Consider the following 25,065-nt stretch of genomic DNA (forward strand, 5'->3'; position numbering starts at 1 on the left):
TGGCCATGCTTGGAATACTATGTGCAGTTCTGGTGGCTGCGCTGCAAAGTGGGTGTCACTGGCCTTGAAAAGACGCAGAAAGGAGTGATCAAAATGCTCAGGGAGCTGGAGCAATATGAGGAAAGTTTACAATAATGAGTAGTGGCAGACAGGAGCACATTTTGCTGTTCAGGGTATCAGTTATAGAGGAAAGTCCCCTTTCTGGTCATGGTGGGACTCAGAGGACAGGTTGTGACAAAGATCATATGGTCCAGGCCAATTCATATGATACAGAGTTGCCACATTTTGCTTCAGATGAACTGAATGTCACTGTATGACGACTATGTGCCTTTAGGATGCAAATTTTACACAGTCCATAGGAACTTTTATTTATTTCTACCTTGGCTTTTCTCATATTGTTAGTTCAAAGCAGGTGTCAAAAACACTAAAATATAATATAAATAACTGAAATTCCTATCCAATGATGTCTAATACTATATAACTCACAAAAAACGCAACAACCAATACCACAAAATCTGCACAGGGCACAAGGTTTGGTTCCTATTTGTATTTGTCATTTTAGGAAATGGCCCAATCTGTTCCGAGTTGCTCTATGCTCTGTCCAATTTGACTCATGCTTGGGATCTGAAGCAGCTTTGTTGAAAACAAATTTCACTTTGATGGGAAATTAAAGCAGACAGAAGTGGATGAAATTTGCAGGCATAGCAGCCCCTCAAAAGTGGCTTAAAGCTGCCAAATTATAAAAAATATGTAGACATTTGATTTGGGAAGGGACAGTTTGATTTTTGTAGAAAAAGGAAACATTTCTAACTTTTTATTTTATCTTCAAGATAACTGTATGAAATATGCAGCCACAGTCGCCCCTTAGGTTTCATGAACCCTATTCAACATTTCAAGAGGAGCAAACATAGAACCCTACAATAGTACTCCTATCACTGGAACTAAAACCTTCTCAGATACAAGGACTCTTTGCACCACTTTATCCTCACTTTGCACCTGTGTAAGAAGGTTCTGAGGCACAGTTCACTCAGCGTTCCAAACTGATCAGCTAAAGTTAGTAGCTCACAGTAATTTTCACCAGCCTACCTACTTGCCATGTCTTTTGAAGCAATTCATAGCACATTAACTTCCTGTAAAGAGGCAGAGGAGAAGAGAACCTACTTTTTCCATGGTACAAAACCTGGTCACTTCCCTGTTATTCTTACTCACCCATAGTGACCAGGTGAATGTCTGCACGGAAATTTGGCTCATTAATCCATGTCCCAATACGCTTAGCTCACATGCCAAGTTGTTATGAATCCCATAACCAATCTTAACCCTACAATGTTTTTAATTCAGGTTCTTCACAACTTTTATCTGGGAAACCGATGCTGGGACGTTAGTGAATTGCCCCAAACCAAATAGGCACTAGGAGAAGGGGACGACAGAGGACGAGATGGTTGGACAGTGATCTCGAAGCTACAAACATGAGTTTGACCAAACTGCGGGAGGCAGTGCAAGACAGGAGTGCCTGGCGTGCTATGGTCCATGGGGTCACGAAGAGTCGGACATGACTAAACGACTAAACAACAACAACAACAACAAATAGGGCTGAGCAGTGATTCTAACCCAGCTCCATTTCCTACATGGCAGCTCTTTGAACCATTTGTCAATGAAGCCAGTGGAACTACCATGGTAAACCTGAACAGCAAAATGTGCTGCATGCCACTACACATTATTGCGATACTCAATTCTGCTGCTAGCAGTAACATATCCTCACGATGCGACACAGAAGGTAGCAGACTCCAAGCTTCCTGAAATGCAAGCGAGCAGGAATTACTGCTCAAAAACAAGCAGATAAAAACAAAGCAAATAAATTATTAGTTTCTCACCTTCTTGAGAAGAGACAATGGGTGGCAGGTAATCAGGAATATACTCTTTCCTCTCTTCTGCATCTTTGCTTCCAGGCTGGGGGAACTGCAGGACATTATTCTTGCTGACAGGGTATAAGGGGATTTGATGCGCAAAAGTGACTGGCTCAATATTGAGTATGTAATCTTCCAGTTCATGCAGGTTGACCCCCATAAGCTTGAAGGCTTCACCTACATCCTCCAAAATTGGATCTGTCCGGCCATCTGTTAAAAAAAAGAAAAGAAAAAAAGGAATCAAGAAAGGTTTTTAAAAACAAACATTGCAAGTGCATAAGAAATATGTTGATTTAGCAGCTTTAAAAGGAAAAGCAGCAAATCACTGTCACGAAAAGTCCCAGCTGCCTCATTGCCTGGGTGTCCAAAAATCTGACTCTGACAACTAGGAATATGGACATTTTTTCACAGGGTTCTTTAGGTCCTAAACACCTAATTTGAAGTACTAGCATTTGAAATATTTGTTTCTACTTCTGGTTCATACTTTAAAAATATATGCACACAAGGCTACAGCGACATTGGAAGAATTTATATCCATACATGATGGTGAGTCAAACTCAGGTGGCCAAGAATTACAGAAGCAAGGCAGCATGCCAGTGGCTCAACCTATGTGTAGATGCAGAAAAAAGTGATGCCCCGTGATAATTTGTGGGGGACGGGCAGGGACATGGAAGACTTCCCGTCCCTTTTAATTCCAATGCATTCCTCCATCACCATCGACATGACCTCCACAATGGAGTCCCTCTGGGAAACCCATTTGGTTGCAGGGATATAAAAATGGGTATTTCACCATGTGGTAGAGTTTAAAGACAACAAGGTGTCCATGTGGCTGCGGGTGTCTTAGGCTCATGTAAGCACGCATGACTCCTCAGTCACCTGAACCCAAACAGAGACCTTGCCCCATGAACTCAGAACTGTTACTTCGGTTGGTGGGCGCAAACTTATGGGTGTAAAGGCAACTCCCCCCTTTGCTTTTACGTAAGTTTCCATATCCTTTTTAGCAGCTGAAAGTATATACATTATTGTGCAGCCATATAAATATGAACAGTTTACCCTTGTTTGTTCCCCCACCACCACCACAGACACTAGTTTTATTTGGAACATCTGTATGGAGTACCATCACATCCGCTGCTAGTCCCATCTCCCCAGTGCCAGGGGAAGGTCTGAAAGGAAGAGGTCTACTCTAGGCACATTACCCACCCACCCCAGTTTAGAGCTCTGAATGAAGAGGGTACGAAATCAAGGTGGGGAGCCTAGAAAAGCAGAGGAGACTCCCCTCGTCAGGCCTTCCCCTTGACATGTGGATGGTGGAGGACAGGGGCAGCAAGGGATGTGGCCCCTGTTCTGGTGCTCCATGAGAAGTTACAAAACAACTGATTTGGGCCAGATAACAGTTCAACATCTCCACTATCCCTGGGACAGATGAGCTGTCCTTAGAAGAATGTAAGGATCTGCTTTTTACCTTCTTAGTGCACTTAGCACTAATCATTATAGATTTATTCCCTCAACCTACATCAACTGAATTGGTACTTATTTCTACAATGAGCCATTTCTTTTGCATTTGTAACTTCATACCGTTCTATGTTCATGTATACTCCCCTGTATGTCTCTTGGGAGCATTGCTTTCCCTGTGATAACCCAAGTCCATTAAGAATCCTATTTAACCTGCATCCTTCTTAAACATGGCATCTGTTCTAACAATCTGAATGCTACAAGTTATCCCAATGAGATGAACCTCAGGGTCCCTTCCAACTCTATGATTCTATTATCCTCTTCATTCATTAGAAATGCACTACTGCCTTGTTAATCTCCAGATCCACCAGCAGAGGGCACCCCATCCATTCCTGACAGTAGCTGACAGCTGCAACATTTATTCCTCCCATCTCAATTACAAAAGGTCCACAAATATTTGTGTATGCGTTTATTGCATTTATATACCACCTTTTCTCCCAAGCAGCTCTCCTCCTTTTATCCTCACAACAACCCTGTGAAAGAAGACAGTGACTGGCCCAAGGCCACCCAGTGAGCTTCATGGCTGATTAAGGATCCGAACCCTGTTCTCCCAAGTCACAGTCCAACACTCTAACCATTACACCACACTGGCTGGTAATGACAGGCAGTCAAATTGTGTACTTGCCCAAACCCTGACCACCTCCACCAACCTCATATCCAAAGTCCAATCAACTGGGAATAACTCTCCATAGGTCCCAACGAGAGAAGAATGGTTACGGAAACCATGCAGAAATGGCGAAACTTACCGGAAGAGTAAGAAATCAAGAGAACAAACTTTTTAGAAAGGAATGGAAATGGTTTATTGAGTATATACAAATAAACTGTAAACAGATCAAGACATTGGCAGGATTATTGTAAAAATCTGCAGTTTCAAGAATACATATGAGAATAGACGAGCAAAAGAGTAAGTTAAGAAAATTTGGAGCATGCAGGAAAGGACAGAAATAAATGTAAAGAACCGCAGAAAGAGGAGGAAGGGAGTTGAAGTCGGAAATGTTAAAGTTATGGTTAAATAATTGTTGTGATTTACATAAATAAAAACTATAAACAAAATTATATTAAGAGAGAGAGTAAGTCTCCATACACCCCTCAAAACTGGAGAAGAGAATAGGAACCAATCCCTACCATGCCCAGCACAGCTATTTCCAGAAAGGAAAATAATGTTCCCCACGGCAATTAAATCTGTGCCCCTCTTACACGATTACCTCCTTCAAGACAAACAAGCAAGCTGGCAGAGTAGAAGGCTGCTGAGCCACCAATATTTCTACCCAGCCTTTTTTCTGCCGGCTTGCCTGCTGCTTTGGAGCTATCTAGTATTTAGGCTGACTTCAGTCAACCCTGTTCCAACATTAAATGCACCCATTTTCTCCTTCATCTAACGGAATCCTCATCTCTTCTCTCCCCTGCAACCATAATTCCCAAATAGGGAGCAAACAGGGAAACTGGGGAAACTGGATACTGTACTAGGCCGTGACAAGCCCCAGTTTTTGGTCCACCACTTACAGAGAATATAGCCCTATCAATTACCTTTAGCACCACTTTCCTATCCATCCCCTCTGTAAAAACTGAACTCCATACCCAAAAATGCAACTAAAGAGCTAAAGGAGAGCCTGGCCACTGTGACATCATGTATTGATAAACTCAAGATTGGGCTACTGTAAGACATACTATGCAAAGCGATTCTAGAAGCTGCAGTTAGTTACAAAATATGGCAGCTGGGCCATACTGGGGTTTCCTACTGTTCATGTGTTACACTGGTTGCCAATTAGTTACCAGACTAGGTTTAAAGTTTTAGTTCCGACCTATAGAGCCTTAAACAGTTTGGGACCAAGTTACCTGAAGTTAGCGCACCCCTATTTGATCACTACTACAATCAGCTGACAAGGCCCTTCAGTAGTGCACCTTGAACTTCTTATGCCTAGTTTGTATGTGTTGCCGCAAATGGCTTGGTAACAGTGTTAGAAACTCAGATACTGTATATAATCTAATTGCCAAATGGCGCTTTAAATCTATGTTATGTTTGCAGCAATGGAACATCTAGGCGCATATTATAATTATTTTGCAATGGGGTTTATTCTTCTTATTATTTTCATTTCTATACCACTTTATACTTTAAAGAACAAATCTCAAGAATGGTTTACAACACATTAAAATATAAAATAAAACAATCCAGAATAAAACAAATTCAAGCTTCAGGGAAAATATTTCAGATCCTTCTCTAAGTGACATTTTGCTTTCCTCGGTCGCCAACCTGACATCCAGAGGTCCCCATGTGGTCACAATTGGACCCGCACCAGTTGCAAAATGGGCCTGCCACCGGGCTCATTTCTAGCACTGCTTGGTAAGCCAATCTCTGAGGCTTGGTAGACCCCATGAGCTCTGCAGGCCAGAGGACTCCCACACCTGCTAGTAGAGGTTCAATTGGCAGTGGCCAGGTGGAGGTCTTTTTCTGCGGTGGCACCCTCCTCATGGAACTACCTCCCATCTGATCTCAGGCAGGCACCAACCCTCATGACATTTCAGCACCTACTAAAAATGTGTATTTTCAGGCCTTCGCCCATGTGATTCCAGAAGGTTGTTAGATTTTTATTTTGCCCTGGATTATCAACGGCATTCTTATTTCTGATTGATCTTAATGCTGATATTACATCTAAAAATTATGTATACTGGACCAATGTGGTAGGTGGCACTGAAATTTTAAAATAAATAAATAAGAGACTGAAATGTGAAATCTTCCCTCAGTCACAAACTCATGGAGGCTCTAATCCTACACACATCTTCCTGGGATGAAGTCCCTCTTTTAATTCCATGGGATTTACTTCTCTTTCATCATGCTTGTGGATGCAGCACACGCGAATTTAAGTAGGCTGCTTCTTTTCAGCCTCAGCTCCACATCTGCAATACCGAGATAATCATACGGTGGTACCATAAAGGACTCTTGTAAATAATGCCAACATAATGTTTGTGAAGTGCTTTGAGGATTACGCAGGGCTATATAAATACTACAGTGTTAAATAAATGCTAGTCCAGGAATGCATAACTACACCCCTTCTCTGTCATCTTTATAACAACCCCTTTTTCCTCCTTCTGGTAGGCACCTGGTTGGCCGCTGTGAGAGCAGGATGCTGGACTAGATGGGCCAATAGCCTGATCCAGCCGGCTCTTCATATATTCTTATGTACGACAACTCCAGCCCTTCACTCCATCAACTTGACAGACCCATGGGCCTCCTCCTCCGAAGACAACCCTATAGTGATCCTACTCCCCTCCCTACATTCAGTATTAGTCAAGTGACAACAACCCACATGGGCATCACTCTCTCACCGTGACAACCTTATGGTCCTCCCCAACTTCTTACCATAACAACTCCAAGGTACACCAGCGTCCACGACTCAAGTCACCTCGCTCTCCAGAACACCATATGTCCATCGACTGCAGCCTAATGCCCATATCATACCACCACTATAACAACCAACTGGGGGGGGGGTCTCCCCAGGGAAGCTTGTGAGGCACCTTTGTTCCAGATCTTTAGGTGCCAGGCAGAAACATTCGTCTTCTCCCAGGCATTTGGCTGATGAAACAATCTACAGCCTTTAAAACCGTACGTGTGTTTGGGTGGAAGGGGTATTGTTTTTGTTTGTCACTGTGGTATGCCTTTTGCGGTTTTTATACTGTAGACGACCCTGTGGTTCTCAGATGAAGGGCGGTATAGAAATTCAGTAAGTAAATAAATGAATAGCAAACCCCACAGCCCTCCTCTGCCTCCCATACTGTGACAAAAACCCCCTGCCCCCCCATATTTGTTATTATTATTGAAATTATATTCCGCCCTATACCCGCAGGTCCCAGGGCAATTTACAGGATAAAATCAGTATATAAAACCACAAAATACATAACCAAAACAACAACAACCCAATAATTCCCCCAACACATTTTAAAAGGGCATAGTTGAAAACATAGTTGAAAATAAATAAAATAAAAGCAATTTAAAAGAAGCAGTGCCCTCCAGTCCCATGGCCACGTCGTGACACCTCCAAGCCAACCCTATATCCACATCCTGCAAATATCCGCTCCAGCCCCAAAGCCACGGCGTGCCAACCCCACACTCCCCCCCTACCCAATCTAGCACACTACAACAAGCATCCCCAAACTTCGGCCCTCCAGATGTTTTGGACTACAATTCCCATCTTCCCCGACCACTGGTCCTGTTAGCTAGGGATCATGGGAGTTGTAGGCTAAAAAATCTGAAGAGCTGCAGTTTGGGGGTGCCTGCACTACAACAACCCCACGCCCCACACATATCCGCTCCAGCCCCATGCCCGCATCCTGACACCTCTATGCCCATCCCATATCCACGTCCCCCCAAATATCCGCCCCAGCCCCAAAGCCACGTTGTGCCAGCCCCACGCTCCCCCTACCTTAACTCCAGCCCCACAGCTACACCGTGCCACTATGATAACCCTCCTCTGCCCCTCACACTACGACAACCCCACACACCCCACACCCGCTCCAGCCCCACTGCCACGTCGTGACATCTCCATGCCAACCCCATAGCCACATCCCCCATATCCGCTGCAGACCCACGGCCACGTCACGCCAGCCCCACGGCCCGCTCCCCCAAGATCACCTCACGTGCGCCCCCACTCCCCGTGACAGCCCCGTCGCCATGGCGACCCCCTCGCTCCCCTCCACACACACCCCCGCGGCCGTTACTCACAGAGCTCGCAGTAGCGCCGGCAGCCTCGGCCCAGCGAGTGCAGGTACCTCTGCAGGACGTCGGTGAGGAGGTCGCAGGCGGAGAGCTGCACGGCGTCCCAGCCCAGCGCCTGGCACACCTGCGCCGCCGACACGCGCAGCAGCCAGCGCGAGTAGCTCTCGCACATCCTCACGCCCCCGGAGCCATGGCCTCTCCTCCTCACGCCGGAGACGCCGCCAGCCCCGCAGCAGCAGCAGCAGACGCCCTCCGGGGTCCCGCCGTCAACGCCGCCGCCAGCGCCCACCGCGACGACGAAGACGCCGCCGCCATCTTGGGGTCGCCCGGGCAGACCGCGCCAGCCGAGCCCAGAGCGGGCAGCAAGATCGATTCGCTCGATTCGCTCCGGCGTCGGCTATCTCTAGGAGGACGGGGGAGGGGCGTGACGTCACGAGAAGAGGGGCGTTTCCTTCTTCTGCCGCCGGGCCTCCTCCTCTTCTTCTTCACTCGCTCGAGGAAGACGGAGGGAAGGAGGCGGGCAAAAGGAGAGCGGCGTTTTATTCAAGCAAAAACGGCTGGAGGTTGCTGCAAATGCATGGCCTGCAACATTTCTCGGATGAAAATAGGGACGTCAATAATAATAGTAATAGAAGAAGAACAAGAACAATTTTATTATTTATACCCAACAACAGCAATGATTTTATCATTTATATCCAACAAAAACAACAATTTTATCATTTATACTCAGCAGCAGCAACAATTTTATTATTTATACCCAACAAAAACAATTTTATCATTTATATCCAACAAAAACAACAATTTTATCATTTATACCCAGCAGCAACAACAATTTTAATACAGTATTTATACCCTAGCCATCCGACTGGGTTGCCCCACCCACTCTATGCAGCTTCAAGCATACAGTATATGAAATCATAACAAAACATTAAACATGCTTTTATTTGAGGTTGCTGTCGTGTCTCTGCTGCGGATCACAGCAGGCTCCTTTGAATCTCATTGTATCTTAAAAAGGTAAAGGACCCCTGACAGTTAAGCCCAGTCACAGATGACTCGGGTTGCGGTGGTACCTATTTATCTACTTGCACTTTGACGTGCTTTCAAACTGCTACCGGTAGATTGGCAGGAGCTGGGACCGAACAACAGGAGCTCGCCCCGTCGCGGGGATTCGAACCCCTGACCTTCTGCTCGGCAAGCCCTAGGCTCTGTGGTTTAAACCACAGTGCCACCCGCATCCCCATTGTGTCTTAGGACTATGTAAAGCGCTACGAATTGCGACCCCCATAGTCACCTTTGACGGGACTTAACCATCCAGGGGTCCTTTACCCTTTTTTTTAACCTTACGAATTGCAGGGACTTGGGCTCGATGACCCTCAAGGACCCTTCCAACTATATGGATGCTGCTGTTGTCTGATCGTAGCTAAGCTCTGGAACTCACTGCCACAAGAGGCATTGATGGCCACCAAGTTAGAATAACAGAATAATAGAGTTGGAAGGTCTTCCAGGACTTGCAGCCAAGATGGTCATCAGGTATGCCGATGGCACCTTCTCACTTTAATATGGCTCAACTAGAGTACATTTATATACCAGCTTTGGCTCCAAGGGACTCAAGGTGGTTCTCCCCTCCTCCTTTTATCCTCACAACAACCCTGTGAGGTAGGCTAGACTAAGAGAAGACAGCAACCTGACCAAGGTCACCCAGTGAGCTTCATGGCTGAGTGGTGATTCGAACCCTAGTCTGCCAGTCCAACACTCTACCCACTGCACCACATAGAACACTGGTACCTTACTTTTCCAGGTTACATAACATTCAGATGATATAAAATACATCTGTGCAGCCCCAAAGCTAAAAGAAACAAAATGGCTTTTAATTACAAGAGCACAAGGGGAGTTTTTAAGGAGACCCTTCCAAGGGCGTACCCACCATGCGGCAAGTTAGGGCAGCTGCCCTACTCTAGAAGCAGGGCTGGTGGGCAGAGGCGGAGCACAGCCTGGCGGAGCGCGAGTTCGCCATTCCCGCCGCACCGCGCCGCACCCTCCCTCCAGCTCCCCGGCGCGCCCTCAGGCAAGGCCAAGCGCGGCGGGGAACCAGGGAGCGCGGCGCGGTGGGCGGGAACGCCGAACTCGCGCTCCGCTGGGCTGGGCTCCGCCTCCGCCCACCAGCCCTGCTTCTAGGGAGGGGCACAGCCCGGCGGAGCGCGAGTTCGCTGTTCCCGCCCACTTTGTGGCCCCTCCCCTTCCGTGCCTTGGCCCCTCCCCTTGCCCCCCCCCTAGTTTTGATCCTGGGTACGCCCATGGACCCTTCTCTTCCATATGCATGTGAGAGCAGCAATCAGCAGCCGCATTCACTGCTGGATAGTTTGGGCACTAAGAGGATCCAATTCCCTCTCTCTTGAAGAAGCAGCCTTAATTTTCCATGAAGGATTATATATATATTTCTCTAATATTTAAAAAAGGTGCAGAAGTTAGCCAAAACTCCCCCCCTTCCGGCATTAGCTATCCATATCTTTCCCCCCATGCCAACTATAAAGCTGGGCATATGTCCCATTTTAAAGCATGCTTGGACTGGAACAATTACCTTCTAGTCTGCATTACATTTTGAATCCAAGTTTAGGGCAAGCCTGGTAAAAATGTCATCTCTCACAATTGGGTTTCAATTGACGACAGCAGCAGGCAAATTGACACTCTGAAGAGGCAATTAGTCCCATCTTGGCAACTCACTTATAGCTGCTTCCGTAACAAATACCTAAGCAATCCACGGAGGCGGTAAACCAGGGTTTAGGCCAGTGGTTCACAAACATTTTGGGGTACCACCCGCTTGGTTCCATAAACTCATCCCCAGTACACCCTCCCCTATTAAAAAAAACATCATTCAGAATAGTAATTTGCAAGATCCACTTAGGAAGAGAACAGTAAATCCCAAACAGTAAAAACTAATTGCATATTTATTCAAAATCAAATCAAATCAAATTTATTAAACGGTCACAGACCAATTTGACTCATGCAACGAGTCAGCAGAGCATAACATGGAAAGATACAGGGGACAATTTCAATGCAAATAAAACAACAACGCTTTAAAGTTAAAAAAAACATAAATGAAATTAAGTGTTAGCATTCCCCTGCCAATTGCCATTGAGTAGCTCTTGTTTCCTATGTCTAATAGCAGATACACAAAATTTAGCAACATTGGTCGTAATTCCGGGGTCCTTATCTTCTACCAAGGCTCTCAGACGTTGGGTATTCAAAATCCAGTTTAAACTACCGGTATTTAGGCTGATTAATTCAACAAAACTGGTTAGCTTGATTCAGTGATACAAACTTGTTGAAGTCAAGATAGTCATTTACACCTCCAGTGCCCCTCTGCCCCTCACTTCTAGTTAATTCCACAGCACCCCACTAGTCTAGGGCTCTAGGCTATACCACTTGGACCTTTGCATGGCTGAATACTCTTCCCTATAAAAGATATACTCCCTGTACATAGAAAACTACAGTACCATATCAAGAAGGGTTCAAGCCTAGACTTAACTCCCGACATGCCATTTTCTAAAAAATGTAGAATGTAATTTTTAACAGGGGTAAGCATTCATTCCCTGCTGAAATGCTGCAGCCCAGACAGCAGTTTACAGAGCTCAGTGCTAAGGCCAGAAGGATAGAACAGATTACCTGAGAGGTAAAAGGGAAACTTTCTGATCCCAAACTTGTCATGGTCCAGCTAAATGCCAAGGAATGGTGGGAGGCACCAGCTGGGGAACCGCCAAGGGAAGAAGGTATGAAGAGGGAGGAGCAGAGGCAGCCATGTTGGCATAGTCTCAGATTACTTGGGAAGAATCCAGTGAAGATTTAGGCAGCTGTCGGAAGGCAGGGACCTTCAGCCTCTACAACTGCAAGACCTACTGAGAAGAGTCGCCATGCTCCTTAGGCCTGGCACCCCTGGGCAGACCTTATTTCTTCTAATAAAGAGTCAACTTCACTTACTCAGTGTTATTTATTACTGACACCTGTTATTCCCCCTAACTGCAAATAACCATGGATCACTTCATACAATGGTCAGACATAAATGTCAAGACATAGTATGAATGTCACATGTTTCATAATAGCACACTGATGAAGAATAACAAACCTGCAGATCTCCTGGAGTTCCAGATTCCATCGACCACAGCCAACAAGGCCAAGTATTATGGAAGCTGTGGTTCAATAACATCTGAAGGACCATATATACCCCCAATCTTGCCACAGATCCCCAGCCCCAGCCCCAATGACCAAGTCAGGGATAACAGATGTAGCTCCAAACCTCTGGACCAGGGGTTCCCAACAAAATTTTCTCGAGGACCCCTCATCGAGCCGCTATTGTGACAAGGACCCCCATTAATTCCTAATCCTAAAATTAAAAAGTGAGAGCCAAATTAAGAGTCTTTTTATATTTTATATTTATACGTTTTTTACAGTTACAACAGAGTACTCAATCAGTATACAGTTAGTTTTAATTTTCAGTTCTTAATGAGATGAACCACTTTTTAACCAACGGTCCATTTTTAACTACACGAACTGTAGCTTCCGCGAAAAACAGTGCTTTGTTTACAAACACTACTGTTTTGCAAAGAGGCAGCGTGCGCCAGGGAGGAGGGAGGGGAATGGAGAAGACAGGGTACCTGCGCAGTAGCGCACAAATGAAGCCGACGCGCGCAAAGCATCTTGGGGAGGTGAGCGTTAGTAGAATGCGCGCGCTGCCTCTTTGCAAAACAGTAGTGTTTGTAAAGCGCCACCTAACGGCATACAGCAGAACTACTGCCTCTATCTAATTCTAGTTTTGCGCTAGACTCTGCTCATGCAGGAAGCGGCCAAAACAAAAAATCTGTTATCATACGAAATATATTTAATATATTTTTTATTCTAATAGCATCTTGCGGACCCCTCTGGCATAGCTCGCGGACCCCTGGGGGTCCCCGGACCACCTGTTGGGAACCACTGCTCTGGACAGCACAAGGTTGGGGAAGGCTTGTACTGTATATAGCTGGAAAGGTTGGTATCAAGTCTTTCTCAGGAGACAATGGAGGATAACGCCTTTAGGGGTGAAGTCAAAATGTTCAACGGTAAGTGCCTGGTAGTTTGTGAAATGGCCCTCAGTTGGACTAAGTACTGTATTTTTCTGTCTATAAGACACCCCCAATGTAGAAGACACCACCTATTTGGGGGGACTCTGATTTAAGAAAATGGGAGATCTATCCGCGTATGAGACGCCCCCAAATTTTGGACATTATTTTTTAGGAAAGAAACAGTCTTATGCACGGAAAAATATGGTATTTCTTCTTGCTAAATGTATACAGCACTGATGTATTCTAGATGTCAGAGCTAAATAAATTTCTATACTGTTTAGGTAGTTCTGATTCTATAATTCCCAAGAGAAAAGCTTTTGGTTTAGTTGGTTTTTTTTTTTACAAATGTTATCTTAAACATCTTTTTTCAATTCATTATATATAATTTCTCAGTAAGTTTTAACCTTATTACAAGACCACCACATATGAAAAAATGTACCTTTCTCTTTACATTTCCAACACTTACTCAATTTTGGTTTATACTGTACATTTTTGCCTGTCTACCATCTATATAACACCTTCATATAATTTTCTCTTAAAACTGTAACATGGTGCAAATTTTATATCTATATTAGCCATTCCCATGCTTCCATAACGATATTCAGTGAGAATCTGTGGCTTGAGGTGTATATCGAACATAGGGAAGGAGCGTGAGAACATCTAACCTACTTATTGCATTGTCTTCATCCTAGGGCACAGCTGGTGAACCTGTTGCCCTCCAGATATTGCCGGATAAAAATAACTCCCATCATTCTCAATCATTGGCCAAGGTGGCTGGGGCTGATGGGAGTTGGAGTCCAACCACATCTGGAAGGTTACACGTTTTCGCTTCCTGTTCTAGTGCAGAACCTTTACCCCCATAGCCCTAATTTAGCCCAGCAAGTCTCAGGGCTTGGACTGCAAACCACAACCACGTTGCCCACACCTGCCATCATATGATATGAAGCTAACATGCTCCCTATTCTTCCTTTGCATCAAGAGGTCTACACTTTTAGAATCTGGTGGCTTTCTCTAGAGCCCCGCATGGGAACAGAAGGCAGCGCCGAGTTCAAAAGCTCCAACCTCTTCATGTAACAGATTGGGAGCATGCTTATCGATTTCCCGATTCTTCCTCTGAATTGCCGGCTTCAAAAATCTTCATCTGTAGGGGCAGCTCCAGCCTCACCAAAAAAGTGACGACTGGTCATCCAGCTTCATTGTGACATCAGGTGATTTGACAGGTGGGCAGATTCAGGTTACCAAGTTTAGGATTGAAGCTGTAATACCTTAACATCAAAATATTTCACAAAGTTTTTTCCAACTTACAACGGAGAGATTTTGGATGTTACCATAATTGTGCACAGCTCTCATTTACATCAAAGAGGCTTTTGCACACACACACACCCCTCTCTCAAGGTGTTTGAAGAATGTTTTTAATGAGACTGGCATGCTGGCTGAGAGCATAAGACTCTGTTGTTTACTTGTATTGCAGTCCAGCCACCCCCAGTTCCACATACCCAAAGAACCATGCCAGCTCTTTTCATGTAGGACTTTATTATAATATGATTTACAAACAGTTGGGATTCTTTGCCTGAAAATCCTTCACAGAATGACAGACCAGTAATTTTGTCTCTCTAGAAAGGAAGCGGGATAAACTGCTTGCCAGAACAGCTTTTCTTCTTTACCTAAAGAGAAAAACATTGCATTAAGGGAAGTTTGAATGTCACTCTGACGGAATCTGCAGCTTTGTTTACTAATTGCTAAATTGCTGCAGAACCTGAACGGCTTCTCATTTTCTCCTTGCTGTGTTAGTCCTTTTTTAAAAGTTTCACTTTTAAAATTCTAAACAGACCACAACACCACTGTAAAGCATTCCTAGAATGCAATGGGCCTAATAAGTAATTTAAGCTAGGGAAGCAGTATTTATATCAAACTGATCCCGGTCTATTGAACCTTTTAAGCTGTATACAAGGCATTGTACAGTACAATAAAGTTGTTGTTGTTAATATAAATGTTTATGCAACTAATTTTTTTTGGAAGGCATCATCTCAGAAGAGACATAATATATGTGGGGTTTTTTTTTTGTCAAAGGTATTGCCATATGAAAATGTCTGCAGATTTAAGAGATGATTGTGGTTAATTCATTTCTGTTTCTGGAATTGGGTGACAGTCCTTAGCAAAAGGTAACCCATAAAAAGTAACTGTGGAAATATACCAGCAGATACTCCTATACTTCAAAGACCAGCCTGATCTGAAGGAAATCCTTTGCCTTTGTGCAACGTGGTCATTGTAAATGCCATGACCAAAGACCACCTGCTTGAAACTTTGCTGCTTGTTTCCTCAAGGCACTTTCTAAACTCCCACTTTGCAGACACTTTAGCACAGGCTTCATGAGTTGGGAAAAGATGAGGCAGGACTATCTTGAAGCAAGAAACTGCCTTTCGGTTATTTGCAACCCAGTAATTTTTTGAACTCCACTGAGAATCCCACCTCAAGGATGAGACAACTAAACATATTGCTATGGAATTTTAAATACAACTGCAGTGTAGTATTTCCAGAACATTTGAAACTACACAGTTAAAGATACTATCAAACATGTCTCTACAACACCCTTCCATCATATATCTCTCGTGTTGTCTAGAAACACATTGCACTTTGATTTCATTTCTGCCAAATGCATGGATTGATTTTAAGCAAAATTTCGCAGGATGCAATTATTCATGCAATACCAGACATTCATAAAACTTCTAAAACAAACATCCTAAATACTTAAACTACATTCTATTTTTTTTCCACCACCCTTAACATCTATTTTCCAGCACCACTTTACCTGTTGACTTTGGAAGACTCTCACTTTCTGATTACCCCTTAGTTCCTAGTTGTGGAATGGTAAAAAAACAACACACAAAAACATGCAGTGAAGCAATCAGCAATGTAAATTAAGGCAAAGCATGCAATGCATAGCAAAAGCACTGTTGGAAGTCAGATCAGCTGAAGAGATATACTGATTAACACATGGATTAAAGTCACAATTGCTTTCCATTATACAAAATGCCATTTTTCTCCAGCTTAATTGCATGATTTCAAGGCATGCTGAAGATGCATTTCTGCATTCTGTGGAGAGAGCTTGCTCCAAAGGAAAGCTGCAGACTGAGCTTTTCAGGGAAAAAAAAGGTTAAGTCAGCATAGAACCGACATAGGGAATTCACTGCCACAAGAGATGGAGACAGCCACTGACAGCCATCCAACTAATGATTATTAACCATAATGGTTACATGGAGTCGCTGTGTTCAAAGGCAGCATACCACTGAATGTAAGTTGCTGGGGAGCAAAGACCACTGAAGGCTGTTGCATTCTGTTCTTATTTGTTGTCTTGCCAAAGGCAAGCAGGGTTCCTCTCCATTCTTCCTCACCCACCCAGGACCTAACAATGGGAACTTGGACGCAATGTGGTTTGCATGCAGCCTTAAAAAGCACCCTTCCAAAAAATACATGTGCATCAACTCAGGTGCAGGACACAGAGAAAAGCAATATCCTGCAAGAAAACTTCAGTATTAGCCAACAACCACTGCTGTAAGTTTGGAATTAACAAGGAGGGGGTGGTGCCAAACTGTGCCATGCACTGATCACTGATTTTTTTAAAGCACAAATGGAAAATTTGCTGCCCCATTCAACCGCATGGAACAAAACGCCTAAAGGTTAGAAACTTGTATGCCAATACTTACAGAGCAGCAGCACCGGAGATGATCTCAATAAGCTCCTTGGTGATGACAGCTTGGCGGGTGCGGTTGAATGTCAGAGTCAGCTTGTCAATCATCTCAGCTAGAAAGGGAGGCGGGAGAAGTTCAACGACAAAAGTATCAATAAATCTTAAGCTACTCAACCATTTTACTTTGCCCGCCAGTTTTAAGTAAGGAAGCATTTTGAGTACCTTATATAATCCACTTTTTAGCTTGCTCATAACCAAGGACTTCAGTTACTTTAAACTTGAAATTTTGTAAATATTGCGAATCGCTGAATATGAAAGGGTACAGCATCAAGGATTCTACCAGCAACTGTCTATCCACAACAATTTCTGTTATCGCTTTCCATTATTCATTTAATAATGAACTTAGTCCTCAGGCGAGTGCCATGCAGTCCTATCTACAACACTCAGAATCATGTCATATTAAGTTCAATGGCGCTTACTCCCAAGTAAGGTGTGCCTAGGACTGAAGCTGTAGGCTTGTCTTAGAACAAAGTCAAGGTCTTTTTGTAAATAGCGGTACCTTGGTTTTAGAACAACTTAGTTTATGAACAACTTGAAAACAGAACGCTGCAAAGGTGTTCTGGTTTGTGAACTTTGCCTTGGAAGCTGAACATGTTCCACTTCCTCGAGTGTGTTCCATTTGTAATTTGAGTCCCCTGCTGCTAATCAGAGGCTTCCTGTTGAGTCTGTTGGCTGTTGAGTCCCAAACACCCACACAACACAAGAGGTGATATTTGGAGCTTTTGTTTTTGTTATTTTTTGCATTTTTGTTTGTGTGGCATTTTTGTTTTTTTGGCTGTGACTTGTTCTTCGTTTTATGGGACTTGTGACTATGGCTTGTGACTTCATTTTTGTGACTGTGTGACCCAGTTCAGCTACTGATTGATTGTGTGACTGTGGAAATGGATAAAAGCCTCCCATCCAAACAATAACTATCATCGGTGCACGTAAGGGGGGGGAATTATTTTACTTTTTATCATCTACAATACTGTCTTATTTATTTTATAGTACAGTACATTGATTATTGCTTTCATTTTATGGATCAATGGTCCTCTCGTTAAGATAGTAAAATTCATGTTAAATTGCTGTTTTAGGGGTTGTTTTTAAAAGTGTGGAATGGATTGATCCGTTTTGCATTACTTTCTATGGGAAAGCATGCATCGGTTTTGGAATGCTTTGGTTTTGAAATGGACTTCCAGAACAGATTAAGTTTGGGAACCAAGGTTCCACTGTAACTAAAAGGCAGCTATTTCAGCTGGTATGTAAACAGAATCTTGCCTGCTCTCCACTGGGACTCTTATCTAAATTTTGGTAGTTTCCACTTTTGCTGCTAACTTATCACAGTACACTGTAAACTGCATGCAGAGTTCCTTACAGGCATTCTTGCTGGCATTGTCCATGGCAGTCATCCTTGCACTTTGCTCACTAGTAGTAGACTCCTTTAATGAGTAGAAGATGATGTTCGCCAATGTAAATTCCTGATAGTTTCGCAGGACATCTGCATCAATATCATCATAGATACTAATGCTTTCTGAAAAATGAAGCAGAAAGATATAGGTGCTTTATTAGTTAACATTTATCAGATACAGTAATAGCAAGCCAAGCGCATATATGATGGAATTTCAAAACAACTGTAGATTAGCAATCAGCTTTTTTTTTTAAAAAAAGAAAAACACTCAGGAAATCCTTAGCTTTCCAGCTACAAGCAATTTCTATTTTACAAAGTTCAGTTGGCACTTGCACACTGTTAGCTCCAATCTTGCCTTTTAAAAAGCAAAGTAAGAGGCAAACAACGCAATTAACAGTAAATAATAATAATAATAATAATAATAATAATAATAATGTGTCTATATACAGCATTGATAATTTTAGACCAAAATTCTTTGCTTCCTACACACAGTGTGATAGATGAGGACAATGGTTTGGCCTTTTGCAGTTAAGCAGTTATAGAAACACAAACTTTAATCAGCACAAGAAGCAATAACACACAAGAGGGAAGTGCCCCTAAAAATACAATTGTTTACTCCACTAACTAGCCAAATTCTACCTACCAGCACCAGAAACAGTCTCAAGAGAATAGATGGGTTTCTCATCTGTCTTGTAGGAGATGACGGACCTAAAAGAAATAGAAAGCTCTGCTGAACAGTTTTAGTGACATGGCTCGAGAATATCTGCCTGCCAAATGTTAAAATCCAGACACACTTAAGCAGCATGCAGAACTTCCTCTATTATCCTGGTGGTACCTGGAGCTACCAAGCAGAATTAAACCCACATTAAAACGCTAAACTATATTCTAATCTACTGATTTCTCCCCACCCAATTCTTTTATTCCCCTTGGAAATGATGGAATTTATGTTTTAAATTCTGCAGGTTCTCTTGCCTGAACCGATTATAGATGACTGCTCCTTCATCGAATTCGTATCCAGAATTCAGCAGTTCCAGGGCAATGACCGATGCATCTCCAAAGGTGGGAGGCTTTCTTCCCACTTCCTTGAAGTTCAACAAGAAGTTCTTGCTGTGTGTCCTAAAATTAAAACGAGCCCGCATGTAAAGTAGACCCTGCCACAGTGAAACACACGAGTTATTACCCAGCTGCAATGTGTTCTATACGGGGCTGGTTTTGAGAAGTGCCCAGAAACTTCCCCTGGCTCATAAATGCAGCAGCTAATGAGGGCTGCACCCATTGCTAGTGTGATTCTCCCTTACTGAAACGACGGCATAGACAGGAATGTTTACGAATACCTACTGAAAGTTAATGATGATGATGGAGACAGATGCTCCCCACTAGGGATGGCATTGTGCAACTGGGGACCCACCACTGAAAAGGTCCTGTCACAGGTTAGCACCGACTGGGCAACCCCCCGTGTTGGCACCATCACCAAGGTGGTCCTGTCTCTCCCCCCCCCCCAGTTCCCCTCCCCTTTTCTTTTTGTATTCCAGCCCACTGAGCACCTCCATCCTTTTCACCATCCACTATATTCTGGGGCTTAAACCTGCCTCGACCTTCCAGCTTCTGAGCAATTAAGCCTTAGCCCTTAAATGTAGCTGCAATGATCCTATGATCCTGTCGAATGCATCCTACACATCAGCTCGCCCTCAGCAGCCTTCGGGTAAGTATCACTGCCTTACATTACAATTCTGAGCATATTCAGTTGCTCCTAAGCTTTCTCAGAAGGAAGCTCATTACAGCCTTTGGGATTAATGCAAAAACCCCAGTGGAGAGCAAGGTTCAAATTCAAGGAAAGGGATGCTGTTTCCCATTACCTCTGAAGTATGCCTCTCAGCTTGTCACCGATTCCGACTACCATGACCTCTTTACCCGCATCTGTGAGGGCGGCGACTTGGCCCTTGATATTTTTAGCCACAGAAGTGTGGATAGCACCGCAGAGGCCACGATCGGAAGACACCCCTATGATAAGGTACTTCTTCTTGTCCTCGGGGGCCTTAATTTCTGCTTTTTCATAAAGAGCTAGTAAAGAGAAGAGGGGACACAGCCAACAGCAGGCATCATTAGCAGCCATCGAAACACAGTGGCATCAAAGATACGTGGTAGAACTTCCTTCCTTCCCGCCATCTGTCATGGATGCTTTAGCTGAGGTACCTGCATTTTGGGGGGTTGGACTAGATGACCCTTGGGTCCCTTCCAGCTCTAAGATTCTATGAACTCCAGTACTTCCACTAAGAACCACAAGAAATACTGCTCCACCACCTCTGTTACTTAATCAAATTCCAATGGGTGGATCACGATCATGCAACAGAAACTATAAGCTTCTTCAGCATGATATTTACTTTTCTGCATTTTGAAAGCTTGTTGACGACCCAGTGTTTGAGTTAGCAAAACTGCAGCACATACCATTTGAGATTAAGTCACAGCCTACATGCTTCCATCAGCATGAAGGGAGTGTTGCACCCCTAGTAACTGCAGGAGAGACACTTTACGCAATCAAGGACAAAAAGAGTGCAAGGTATTTTCCGCACAAACACAGAATATGTCAATGTCAGAATACAGTGTTCTCGAGTGTGTGAGCAATACCTAGCAAAGTGTTTAAAACCAAAGGGGGCTCAGAAGTATTTCTAATAGTGTAGGGGTAGGTGGTTCAACATCTTGAATATTTTCTTACCAACCCCTTGTAGTAGAAATACTTTAAACAATGTAAAATTACAATGGCTTGTATCCAACGAAGTTCTTTGGTGACGCTTGCACAACATAACTTCAAATTCATTTCCTCTCCTGCCATGTCATCACACACACCCCCACCCACTTATGGGGGTTCCCAAACATCTTTGCACTAATGGGGCAACTTTGTTAGGAACAATCCAATACATGCAAATATGCTTGATTTCCATACATTTATGGAGGCTGTTGAATTCAGTTTCTCTTGGTGTAGAATTTGGCTTGGAAGTTTGAATTTATTTAGAACAATAAGTATTTAATGCTGTTTTAGATTACAGTGGTGCCCCTTGTTGCGAAAGGGATCCGTTCCGGAGGCCTGTTTGCAACATGAAAAGGCCGCATCCTGAAGCGCTGCGTCTGCACACACGCGTGACACAATCCAGCGCTTCTGTGCATGCGGCAAAGTGTGATTTAGCGCTTCTGTGCATGCTCCAAACCCAGAAGTAACCCGTTCTGGGACTTCCAGGTTCGGCACCTCCGTAACCTGAAAAGACGTAACCTGCAGCAGACGTAACATGAGGCATGATTGTACTTTCTTTAAAAGAAAACTTGGTACTGTATTTTATATTGGTATCATTTTCTTGAATTGTTTATGAGTTTTGCATTTTATTATTGTAAATCACTTTAGGGCATCTCTAAATGTGTGAAGCAATATATAAAAGTACACAAGAAAGGAGGTAGGGAACCTGTGGCTCTCCAGATGTTGTTTAGCCACAATTCCCAACATCTGGCCACCGGTCATGCTGGTTATGGCTGGAAGAAGTTTAACATCTGGAGGACCATAGGCAGGCTTTTTATCTCTTCTTTAAAGGACCAGGGGTTTATAGATATATAGAAAAATCAAACTTTTGAGCTAATTTAACATATCATCGATTCCAATGGTCCAGAGTAAATGCAGATTTTAAAAATGATTTGCAAGTCTACTTAGAAGTAGTTCATCAGAAAGTTATAGGTCAGAAAATTATCCCACCCCACCCCCCAAATCCCCACCCCCCATGATTTAAAAGCTACTACTGCAAAATCAGCCACAAGAGAGGCAACTTTGCTTACCCAATGCCCCGATTCCATAAACTCTGGCAGGCTTTAACTCTCTCTCTGCCCTGGAATACTTTGCTGCAGCAACCATTTTCATGGACTTGGTAATTTTCTGGATGTTCTTGATGGACTTTAAACGCCGGGTAACTGCACAGATGAGAGTGAATGAACAAAAGGATGATTTCAAAGAGACACTGAGAAAAAGTAGCATTAAAAAAGGATCTAACTGAGCACTAGTCTCTGTAACAAGTTAAAATCAACCCATCTGTAGAGCATTGGTGTTATGCAGCCAAATCTACCAGTGCAGGGATGAATAACCAGATGTTTGATTACAGTTCTCATCACCCCTGACCACTGTCTGTGCTGACAGGAGGAGATGAACAGCACCTAGAAGATCACAGGTTTACCTTCTCTGCAGTAGTTTTTTTACATTTCAGGGTATGCATATAGAACGGAATACTTACTGTCTTTCAAAGTTGCCATATTCCTGACTTGGACCCTGAAAAATTAAACACAAAACAAATACTTTGTTTCTTTAAATGTTATTTTCCGCTGGTAGAACAGTAATTCACAGCTTTTCTGGGTTCAGAGGCACATCTGACGACCTAAAGAACTGGTGTGGGTACCAAAAAATAATTAAATTCGCAGGTGGTACTTGGCAATAATAATAATAAAGCGAGCAGGCATCTGGGGAGAAAGACTTTGGCAATCACACCTGCCATTGAACCCAATGTTTTTTTGACTATATGTGATTTTGGCTTTAGCTGCTATCCCTGGATTGTAACCCCAGTGTAAGCTGAGAATGGCCTGCATATATTTATCATATTCATATACATGCCAACAGTGAACTCATTTTTTGGGTGCCAAATCCTATGCAACCAAAACAGCCTCATCTATACATGAGAGGCAGATACCAGCAGGCACGAGAAAGCCCCAAAGTTGGCAGATGTACAAAAATATATAAATCTATTGGGGGGATCCCCGCCAAGGCAGCCTGAGTTTCAGTAGTCACAAAGCACTGGTGCTTTGCTGTTATGGGACTGAAGCAGCTGACGTGCTGAACTAGGAATACTGCACACTGCAACATTTTGCTTGCTATAGGGAGAAAACTAGAGTCCCACTATAAAGAGCCAAGCAAGGAGGCTGAAAAACAAGCTGGTAAGCGGACAACCCATGCCAAAACGACTGGGCAGAAACCTTGACTGGAGTGGGGCAACCCTGGCATTCCTTTTGCAGGAAGGCAAAGGGAAAAGAGACATTTGGCGCAGATATACGGGTGCGCCACCCCACTGCACTCCTTAGACTGGCCGGCAATGAAAAGAATGCAGTTTAAGTGGTGGAAATAATGCAGGTTAAGCATTGCAGTGCAACAGCAAAAGCCGGGGGGGGGGGAACAAATTGAAAGATAATTATAAACGCTCCCCCTCCCCAGGATGTGGAGAGGAGAGGAAAAGAAGAGGATGCAGGTTGAGCTTCACAGACCAGGTGCTTTTTTCTTTTCTTTTGCATTCTGACGAGAAAATGCAATTAGCAGCCTGCAATATAAATAATTGTAACCTTGAGGGAAGATATTGGAAGGTTGAACTGGACATATCTGTGCCGCTTAATAATAATAATAATAATAGCAGCAGCAAAATGATGTCAGGTGTCAACCGTGGCTCGTGGGAACTCTGAGCATGTGCAGAGTGCCCTCCCCCATTCTCCCCTTCACCTACCATTGCGGCTGCGAGAGGGCTGCGGCGAAGGCGGCTCCCCGGGACAGCATGGCGGCGTTGGCGTTTCCTCGTCTCCTTCCTTCCCCGCCTGCGGCCTCCCTTCTTCTTCTCCCCCTCCAGACGCGGCCCTTCCTTCCCTCGCGCGCTGCCCGCCCGGACCCGGCGGCTTGAAGGTCAGAGAGTCCCTACCACGCATGCGCCGCAAGAGCTGCACCTCGGGCACGGGGCGAATGGTAAGGAGGAGAAGGCCACGGAAGGCCGGGGGGAAGGACAGCTTCCGGATGAAAGGGCGCCGGAACTTGGAGTCTCGCTCTACGTTTGTCTCTATGGTCCGCCACAAGGGCAAACCGGTCGGGTTTTACGGACTCTACGGTTTAACCACTTACACCCCTCAGGGGTGGACCATAGAGATGAGGGGCGAGAGCGGCGCCCTTCCCCGGTGATCCATAGAGATGGTCCATAAATATATTTTGGAGAAAGAGTATATGAACACATTTTACGTACGTGTGCGTGTATTGGATATAATGTATAAATACATTAGATACAATATATAGATATATATTATATAGATTAAATACACTAGATATAGCTATAGATGCGCAGATCTATCAAATGTTTTTTTTTGTGTGTGTGTGTGTGTGTGATCGTCTTCCAAAGCAACTACTCTATTCCGAACTTAAAAATGGAAAGCGTAATGCTGGTGGTCAACAAATGACGTTTAAAGACTCTCTCAAGGCAAATCGTTAAAAATGTAGTATAAACACTGACAACTAGGAAACACTGGTCTGCGAGCGCTCCAGTTGGAGAACAGCCTTTACCAAAGGTGACATGGGCTTCGAAGACACTTGATCTCAGGATGCAAGGGAGAAACGTGCTAAGAAGTAGGCACGCTTAGCAAATCCACACCATGATCATCTCCCGCCTGGAAACCAATGTCCCCTCTGTGGAAGGACGTGTGGAGCCAGAATTGGTCTCCACAGTCACTTAAAGACCTTCTTTGGAGGTCTTTAAGCGGAGGCTTGACAGCCATCGGTCAGGAATGCTTTGATGGTGTTTCCTGCTTGGCAGGGGGTTGGACTGGATGGCCCTTGTGGTCTCTTCCAACTCTATGATTCTATGACTTAAGGACCCATTGTTAAAACCGTGTTTATTGAAGACAATCTTACTCGGCTACGAGTGATCGCCAATATATAT

General features: G+C 44.0%; 2 protein-coding genes across 5 annotated transcripts in view; both read right to left on the reverse strand.

Moving 5' to 3' along the window:
• The window catches only part of TAF3 (TATA-box binding protein associated factor 3), a 140,421-nt gene extending 131,955 nt beyond the window's left edge, over positions 1 to 8,466 (reverse strand). For both annotated transcript variants that reach the window (XM_035128439.3, XM_035128438.3), the window contains exons 1-2: positions 8,134 to 8,466; positions 1,872 to 2,114 (exon numbers count right to left, since the gene is read on the reverse strand). In XM_035128439.3, coding sequence (XP_034984330.1) covers positions 1,872 to 2,114; positions 8,134 to 8,299 — 409 coding nt within the window. In that variant the 5' untranslated portion in view covers positions 8,300 to 8,466. The remainder of the gene's footprint in view (positions 1 to 1,871; positions 2,115 to 8,133) is intronic.
• Positions 8,467 to 14,736: 6,270 nt separating this feature from the next.
• ATP5F1C (ATP synthase F1 subunit gamma) lies at positions 14,737 to 24,042 on the reverse strand. Of its 3 annotated transcripts, XM_035128296.3 has the most exons (10): positions 23,872 to 24,042; positions 22,621 to 22,655; positions 22,172 to 22,303; positions 20,212 to 20,416; positions 19,328 to 19,471; positions 18,999 to 19,063; positions 18,323 to 18,478; positions 16,925 to 17,021; positions 16,030 to 16,074; positions 14,737 to 14,884 (listed from the first exon to the last, which is right to left on the reverse strand). In XM_035128296.3, exons 1-9 carry the CDS (start codon positions 23,919 to 23,921, stop codon positions 16,068 to 16,070), a joined length of 891 nt encoding a protein of 296 aa, XP_034984187.3. In that variant the 5' UTR covers positions 23,922 to 24,042; the 3' UTR covers positions 14,737 to 14,884; positions 16,030 to 16,067. The 3 variants fall into 3 exon arrangements, with proteins under 3 accessions (XP_034984187.3, XP_034984188.3, XP_034984189.3); XM_035128297.3 differs by lacking the exon at positions 16,030 to 16,074; XM_035128298.3 differs by lacking the exons at positions 14,737 to 14,884; positions 16,030 to 16,074 and having other exon boundaries at positions 16,921 to 17,021.
• Between the last annotated feature and the right edge of the window lie 1,023 nt (positions 24,043 to 25,065).

The sequence above is a fragment of the Zootoca vivipara genome, chromosome 9, assembly GCF_965207765.1.
Source record: "Zootoca vivipara chromosome 9, rZooViv2.hap1.1, whole genome shotgun sequence".
Classification (NCBI taxonomy): domain Eukaryota; kingdom Metazoa; phylum Chordata; class Lepidosauria; order Squamata; family Lacertidae; genus Zootoca; species Zootoca vivipara.